The sequence below is a fragment of the Leuresthes tenuis genome, unplaced genomic scaffold, assembly GCF_036924035.1.
Source record: "Leuresthes tenuis unplaced genomic scaffold, fLeuTen1.0.hap1 SCAF_12, whole genome shotgun sequence".
NCBI classification, from domain to species: Eukaryota; Metazoa; Chordata; class Actinopteri; order Atheriniformes; family Atherinopsidae; genus Leuresthes; species Leuresthes tenuis.
In genome coordinates, this window is record NW_027325366.1 from 4,516,143 (window position 1) to 4,524,859 (window position 8,717).

An 8,717-nucleotide genomic window follows, 5' to 3' on the forward strand; every position below is an offset into this window, starting at 1 on the left:
GAAGTTTAGTTTTATGGTTTTGTAGTTTGCTGCTCTGCAGCATTTAGGTGTGTGTTAACACAATGCCAAGGAGGAAAGACACCAGCAATGATCTTAGAAAAGCAACTGTTGCTGCCCATCAATCTGGGAAGGATTATAAGGACATTTCCAAACTATCTGGAGTCCATCATTCTACAGAGAGAAAGATTATTCACAAGTGGAAAGCTCAGAGAAACTACATTCATTGCAACTGAGCTACATCTCAGACTCTACAGGCCTCAGTTAGCATGTTGAATGTTAAAGTTCATGACAGCACGATTAGAAAAAGACTGAACAAGGATGGCTTGGAAGGGTTGCAGGAGAAAGCCTCTTTACTCTAAAAAGAACATGGCAGCACAGTTTAGGTTTGCAAAGCTGCATCTGAACAAACCATAAAAACTTCAAGAAAACTTTAGTTTATTGTGGAAGAAAACCAAACAGCATATCAGCACAAACACCTCATACCAGCTGTCAAGCACGGTGGTGGAGGGCTGATGATGTGGGCTTGTTCTGCAGCCACAGGACCTGGGCACCTTGCAGGCATTGAGTCCACCATGAACTCCTCTGCAGTGTTGTTTTCGTCAACGGTGATGATGACAAAATCATTTCGTTGAAGCCACTTTTTTCATGACGATAACAAAACGGTAATGAGATAAACATGGCTCTTTGATGACTAAAACATCACGAGACGAGTTTTCGTTGACGAGACGAGAATGGTTGGGCTGTCAGACGTTTAAAATGCATGACATTTCTGCTAATTGTGCGTTTAATCTGTCAGTTAAAACCTAAATAGTATCTGCTGCTGCGTCCTTTCCTTGTTTGGCCACGCCCACCACCTGGCAGGCAGTGCACAACGTGCTCAACACGTCATACTGTTGCCACTCATCACAGACACTGGACCATGATGGCGGCAGTTTCAACACAGGCTTGGTGGTTGCAAACGTAGAGATGACACATGGGTGTATTTTAAAGATGACCCAGCAGATAATAAAACAGAGTGTACTGTGACTGGAGATGGTGGCAAATGTGGCCACAAAGTAGGCGGAAAAAATATGACCAGCAAAAAATATGACCTGAAAGCGCCACAAGGATATTTTTTCGAAAGTAAGTTATAAGTGCTGTGATCATATCGTATACATACAATGTTACTCGACAATCGGCTCGTGATAAATTTCACAGTAAGCTTATAAATGATATATTATATAATTTTATATTATTATATATATATATTATTATATATTATTACCCATTATAAATAGGTTTTCCACATACTCCTGGCGCAAATGGGCTGCTAACTTCAGGCTAAAATTAGCTTTGTTATGCTGACATCAATCCATTAGTTTAAAGTTAAAGATAGAGTGGGGTTGGATGATGTCTATTTTTACAAAAAATATGCATCTGACAGACAAGGGCAAGTTGAGCATATGTGTTCCGTCACTCATTTGGGCATGTGTATGTTCATTGTACTTTAGCAAATTCTGAGCAAATTTTTTGGAGTAATGAACATTGATTCCACTGTTTCCACTTTATCTGTGTAATGCACAATCATTAGATCAGAAAGTCTTTGCCGTTGGATGGAAATGTCTAAAACCATTCCTTTATTATTGGAGGTATTGGTGAAAATAGCCGATCTGCAAGCTCACAATTTGTTGCACTTATAGATCTGCTATTTTCACAACTTATGTGTGACACTGCCCAACAGCAATCTCCAATACTTACTGACCTAAATTAATATGTTAAAAGACTATACTTCTTTTTTTCTTTTTTTTTTTTTACTAAAACTAGACTAAAACGTTTTTGACTTTTCGTTGACTAAAACTGAACTAAAACTATCACATATAGAAGTGACTAAAATTTGACTAAAACTACAAAGCATTTTAGTCCAAAAGACTGAGACTAAATCTAAGATGGTTGTCAAAAACAACACTGCTCCTCTGTATACCAAAGTATTCTAGAGTCAAATGTGAGGCCATCTGTCCAACAGCTAAAGCTTAGAGGAAATTGGGTCATTCAAAAGAACAATAATCCCACAGCAGCTACAAATTTACAACAGAATGTCTGAAAATGAAAAGAATCGAGGTGTGCAATTGTCCAGTCAAAATCCAGACCTCAACCTGATTGAAATGCAGAGACGGGACCTTTAATGAAAATATCACAATATGTCACGCGTATTCAAGTATAAACTGACAAGCTGTTGATGCCCCCATCCCTAAATACTTCAGTGTACACATTCATGTGTAGGGGTTTTATGGTAATTAGCACATGTTTTTAGACCATTTGAGAGAGACTACATCATTTGAATGCAGTATATATCTCAGCCCTCTTCTCTCAAGAGACTGAGTATTGGCAAAATAGTTTGTGCCGGCCAAGCTTGCATAATAAACCTTTAAAAAGATAAAAGGCACAAGCCAAATGCTATATATTCTTTATGAAGGTCCTGTGATTAAAACTGAAATACAGGATTTGATGACACCTTAATGCAGGAAATAATCTTAAAATGAAAAACACAGCCCAAGGTTTTTAACTAACTGCACTAACTACAAGGTTAGTTGAGGTGTATCCACCCACCAGAACAAAAAAAATGTATCACTTAGTATAAGAGCACAGAAACAGCTCTGCACCCAAGATGGAAAGCCTACGCAGAAAAAACATCTGATGTGAAGTCACAAGTGTATGCCTGTGAAACCTATTAACAAAAAATAAGACATCGAGATATTTGGAGATTCTTAAGAGCTTCTTAATCTCAAGAGGTGCAACATAAGGACTACGAACTGAAAAATATGAGGGAAACGCTGACGCACGCTTCACATGTCTGAGTTGACAGAGGTGTGAATAATCCAGTCATTTCTGTGCAAGCTCTTTGAGTACATATAGATGAAAACAATCGAGGAAGGAAACTTTCTGACCCATTTGAAATGTTCCCTTTGTGTTCAGCTTTGTGAGGAATTCAAGTACATGCAAAATGAAAAGGTTTTACGATACACCTTATTAGCTACCCTGCAGTTTTGAGTGTATGTTGACTGATAGAAGCTTGAAGAACAATATCCTGCAGATCCATGACTGCAGCTTTCTGCGTTTTTTTTCTTTAAAAACGGGGAACGCACTGCACTGGAGCGAAAACAGTTAAATACAGCTCATTAATCTGAGCTATGACAGCAGAAAACTGCGTCTGGAATGTTTCTGGCACCACAGAATAGTTATATTTTCTTGTATCTGCATGGTAGGACTGTTAAAGTCATCCCTGTGTTTGTGATAACATGATATCTGTAAAGCTTCAAGAATAGAAACTCAGATTTTTTTTGAGTCACTGGATAAGTCAGATCATTAAAATATTAAATGTTTATATCTATTTAATAAATGTAATCACACGCTGTATATCACCTTCGACTCTAAGAAGTTTTTACTTATGATTGTTCATTATGTAGGATAAATACCTGCAAACTAAGTCGTACACGCTCCTACACCTTTTGCCAGCTGTATCATACTGCCACCTGGTGCCGGAGACATGCCACCATCCGTCTGATGAAATCTTGTTTTCCTGGTTTTGTCTACTGAGATTAGATTCTTTCCCTGTTGTTATCAGATGGAACAAAAACACCTCCTTTGAATGCAGCATTTAATAGTGACCTCTGTAGAGCTGTTTTGGAAAGCTTCAGTAACTCTGAGGGAACGCTCTGTTGTCTCTTCTGCTGTTTCACAGCTTCGCTGGGACCTGTGTGGTAAACTTTCTTCAAATCTTAATAAAAAAACAAAAAATAAAATTTTCTTTTTCATTTTAATTGGGATGATAATATCATAAACGGTTAGTTATTTCACAATAAAGACTTAAGGAAGACTAAAGCTGAGGGATCACATATATATTATATATTTAAATTGTAAACTTGAATTGAAGTTTGTTTTACGCAGCTAAACAGAGTGTTTTACACACAAGCTTAAAGTTTAAATTATGAACAACCAGTTACTCTTTTTTTTTACTTTGTTTTGGTTTTATTGAACCCTGAAAAGTAGTTGAACAGTTCAATGCAGACATGTCCCTGAGATGCAGAGGCACGTTAGAGTTCATTGTGCAGCTGGACTTTGGCTTTCCTCATGTTTCCAAACACTGTTGAGAGAAAAAAAGATACGTGAGAACAAAGATTACAGCGCTCTTTCTTTTCTGACAGTGGAGCAGTTCATCAAATCAAATCAAATTTGATTTTTTCATTGGTGCTTTTCATCCTTAAAACGCAACGCAAAGTGCCTCACAGAGGCTAAAAACAACAATGACAAAACAAATGAAAAAAACCTCCAACCCTCCCACCCCCATAAATACCCAGAGAGACACACACAAACACACAAGCTCAGACCCACTGCACCTACCGGTATTAGACAGAGACATGGCCGGGAACTGAGACCTAAGGCAAGGAAAAAGCCACTCCTGGGGGCCGACCACACTGAGAGGGCTCCCGGTTCATGACCATGTCAATATAAGCTGCAGGTGGTGGTGCTTTCTATGATTTTGGCAAAACCCAAATCTGCAAGAGTCTGCAGAGTCTTTAAAAAGTCTTACATGCTGAGGCCCAGAGTTGAATTAGATCTAAATCCAGGTTCAGGGAGTTAACTAGTGTCCACTCTGTAGAGAGATGTAGTGGTAAATATAGTGCTTAGGTGTTGTCATCATTTCATTGCGTTTGGTTTTAGTCATTATAAAATGAAGAAATAAACCAGAATCTAAATTTAGGTCACCGGCAACATAAATCATTGGATTTGAACCAGATAACATCAGACTGATTTACACTCTGTAAATGGACACTAACAACCTTTATTTCAAAGGACAAATGAATTAGTTCTACTTTTGAAGTGTCTGCCTGCGTTCTTAGTTACTAACATCTTCAAACATTGTGCCTAAAGCTGGAGCTAAAAGGATATTTCAGTCGTTTTAAGTGAGGTTGTGTGAAGTTCTTATGAGTAGTCCATGCAGCAACATGGTTCAGTGTGTTCCAAAATGGTTCAGTTACAACATGGAGCAGGTTACATGAAACCACTGAAGCAGAAGCAACTCAGTGTAAAAACAATCGCAAAATAGCGTTATTTAAAAAGCTCTGAGGTTTGAATTACTTAAGATGGGGAAAAATGATTCCTTCTCATGGCCCTGCTCTCGACAATCGAGCTTTTGTTGAAACTGCCCACAACCTTTGGAACAGTGACCTCGCAGTAAAGTAGCCCCTGCTCTTCAACATTTTAAATCACTTTTAAAGTCTCATCTCTTCACGTGTCCATCTTAGGTTAACAGAAAAAAAAGATGGTGTTTGGTCTGTGTGCAGGCTGCTGACTGGTGAGGAGAGCAAACTAAGAAGAGTTTCCAGTCACTCACAGTGTGCCATGTCACCAGGCTCGTAGGCGTAGAGGCGGTTGCTGTGCTTTCCCACAATGTCTGCACGCACAGTCATGGAAGGGTCTGCAGAATGACACTCATCATCAGCAACAGAAAAAGATCAACAGAATTTGACTGAACTGCAAACTCTCAGTCATTGAAAGTAACTAGTGTTGAAAATGTGACGCAGAGCAAACAGAATGTAGAAAAAAAGAAGAAAAACTATGTCCATCATACTTTAACACTGTCCACATTACGGATGAAAATCTTGAATGCTTGACTTTGTCAGTACCAGCATGACATTGGTCAGACTAAATTAGATTTGGTAAAATCTCATTGGGTCATAAAGCAAATAAACAGTGGGTTCTTTTAAGTTATTGTAAACATTATGATTGTTTGAGTGGATTCTGATTCTGATGAATGATGTAAGTATTCACCAACAAAGAGGATACGTGGAACATAGTAGCCATCAGGTGCCAGATTCTGGTCCTCAGTCTCTTCCTGAAGAGAAATAAAGAGATTAATTACATCTTTCATATGATTTTTAAATGCTTACAGAAAAAAAAGTTACAAAGTAATAAAAACTGAAGCATTAAAACAATGCACATAGCATATAAATTCCAGCTGAAACATCTGCTCCACATTCTATTCTTGACAGCGTTTTGTTGTTGTTGTTTTTAAGGCTGTTACAGTTGAATATATTTTCTCCACATTATATGTAACAAATATTTAATTACCACAAGGTTGAGCATGATGAAGTCCTCTTTGGCCATTTTCTGGATGGTTTTATCAGCAAAAAAAACCCTCTTCAGTGCTGTTGAAATAATTCAATTTAGTCTATAGTTGTGTATACCAGCTGGCTTTGTAGTAGTATAGAATATGTATGTGTTTATGTGTTTATGTATTTAGCAGACACTTTTATCCAAATGAAGATATAACAAGCTATATAAAAGCTAACAATAAACTACATAGAAGGAACCCACGAGTCAGACTCTGTCAGAGGTGACAGAGTAGAGATAGGGTGCAGGCATAGAAGGAAGTGCAGAAAGATAAAGTGCAGAGATAGAGGGGGTAGGTAAGTACAAGGTAAGTGCTGGGATAGGAGATGCTGTCTGAAGAGCTGGGTTTTCAAGAGTTTATTGAAGATAGACAGGGACGCCCCTGTTCTGGTAGCGCTCGGTAGGTCGTTCCACCATCGTGGGACGACACATGAAAAGAGTTTGGATTGTCTTAGGCGTGGTGTAGGAGCTGCTAGACGACAATCCTGGGACCAACGGAGGAACCCAGTTGGGACATAAGCCTTTGCAAGAGCATTCAAGTATGTACCAAAAAAGAAAGAAAAAACACATTTCAACAAAGAATACATGCACTTGTAGGTCATGACTTCAACTTTCTTCTGTTCTCTGACAGACACAGAGGAGAAGTTAGGCGTAAGATGGGCATTTAGGACAAATCAGACAAATTTTCTATACAATACAATATTTTACAAATGTAAATATTGTACAAATTAGAAGTGAGCTTTTAGTCAAATAAATGATCAATGACAGGTTTCCACAATCAAATGAGGTGCTTGTATGTTCGGACATTTGAAGGCTGACTGAAGAAAACCTGATACAGTATGAAGTGAGAGGCAGACTTTACCCTGCAGGTGGTCTTTATTATTTGTGTGTTAAAGGCTTCTACTGAGCTTACTTCCAGGAAACCAGCTGAGTGATTAATGGACATAGTTCTCACCAATACATCATTTCCCGCATTGCAGGTATTAAGGAATACAACTATTATGTTTTAAGAGAAACCATGGTCTGGATGATAAGGAGAGCACCAGTTTTGCAGGTTTTTATCTTTGCATACAATCTTGTTTTTTCTTCTTAATGAATCAAAGTTACTGCAGTACCTTGACTGTATGGACAGTTTTCTTGATGATGAATGACCATCAGAGGTTTCTGACTGCGAGAGTGAAACAACAGAGAAACAACTCAATACAATCCTCCACACAATAAGCACACTGATGGATGTGAATGCAGTCACATGAAACGAAATCACTCATAAAACTAATTTAAGTGCCAGATTGCAAATGACTCATAAAAAGACACTCTTTGCTTTAATGAGACAGGGATGAAGCTGTCTTACTGTAGTAGAGGATGAACAAATTTATCAAAACAGAATTAATTAACTTTAAGAATTGTTATAAAAGTCTTACCTTTTGACCATTTTTGATAGGCCCTCATCATAACTTTGGACCCATCTAATATTAGTACCCCAACCTAAAGGACAACACAATAAAATTCAGCATCAAACGGGCGATCTGTTCCATGTTTTAATCATTTTTGAAGAGTTCCTCACAAGCAAAACTCCAACTATAGTGCATCTCATGAATAAACACAAACTGGCTATGAATCTTTTGTCCTAATGACTTAAAAGACATAAACCAAAATTATGCAATTTGCATGTCCAACCTCTTGACAGGGACTGAGACTTCACTTTCTTCTTTTTCTCTTCTCCAGCACAGGCACAAATGCCGATGAGCAAAGCAAACAGGACCCAGCGAAGCATCACTCCTGTCCTTATGGAGAACTGCAGTAACTGCTGGCATCACATTTGAAGGAGATTCAATGATATGCACATTTTCAAAGAATTACCACTTCAGCTGGGATCACACAGCTTGCTAACTGCACACTTTACAGACTTGTTCGGTGCTGACTCACCGAACAAGTCTGACAGGTCTGGGTTTGACATGGCGGGACAAAGAGAGGCAACAAGAAAGAGGCAGTTAATCAAAAACTGAGTGCCATTGACGATAATTTTGTGCACAATGATTATATACATGTTAATAACAACCTTTTTTTAATTAAAAGCTTTTACTTTGCAATTTCTGCTTTTTTTCCAGCATAACAACTGCACACAAAAGTGTCCAAAAGTAGGATGAAAGCAATTACTTGGTAAACCATATATTTCACACAATTTCAAGCTTGAAACAAGCATCTTCCTTTTCTGACAGATAATATATGACTTTGGACACAAAAAGAAGCTCATAATTAAGAAACTACTGTCCTTTGAAGTCAGCAATAGTGGATGTCTTACCTTATCAGAATGAAGCAACAAGCATCTGCATTCATCATCCGGTTTGCCCTCCTCTTTGTCAGATGATTTAACTGACCAAACTGGTATATCATAATGGTATGCCATGAAAAAAGAGAAGAAAAAAAACCACTCCCTCACTGAAAGACATGCATAAGCATTCAAAGCTCTTCTTAGTACGCAATTGTTTTGACTTAAATTCATTGTGAACAGCCTAACCCAACCTCTAACCGCAGCCCAGTTATGCCTGACCCTAACCTCCATTCAT

At 38.2% G+C, this 8,717-nt stretch overlaps 1 protein-coding gene across 2 annotated transcripts; it reads right to left on the reverse strand.

Annotated features, from left to right (window-relative positions):
• Nucleotides 1–3,982: 3,982 nt before the first annotated feature.
• On the reverse strand, nt 3,983–8,572 carry LOC140320085 (anterior gradient protein 3-like). 2 transcript variants are annotated; one of them, XM_072397867.1, is made up of 8 exons: nt 8,453–8,572; nt 7,828–7,957; nt 7,572–7,635; nt 7,266–7,318; nt 6,109–6,185; nt 5,809–5,872; nt 5,372–5,455; nt 3,983–4,120 (listed from the first exon to the last, which is right to left on the reverse strand). In XM_072397867.1, exons 1-8 carry the CDS (start codon nt 8,555–8,557, stop codon nt 4,071–4,073), a joined length of 627 nt encoding a protein of 208 aa, XP_072253968.1. In that variant the 5' UTR covers nt 8,558–8,572; the 3' UTR covers nt 3,983–4,070. The 2 variants fall into 2 exon arrangements, with proteins under 2 accessions (XP_072253968.1, XP_072253969.1); XM_072397868.1 differs by lacking the exon at nt 3,983–4,120 and having other exon boundaries at nt 5,364–5,455.
• Between the last annotated feature and the right edge of the window lie 145 nt (nt 8,573–8,717).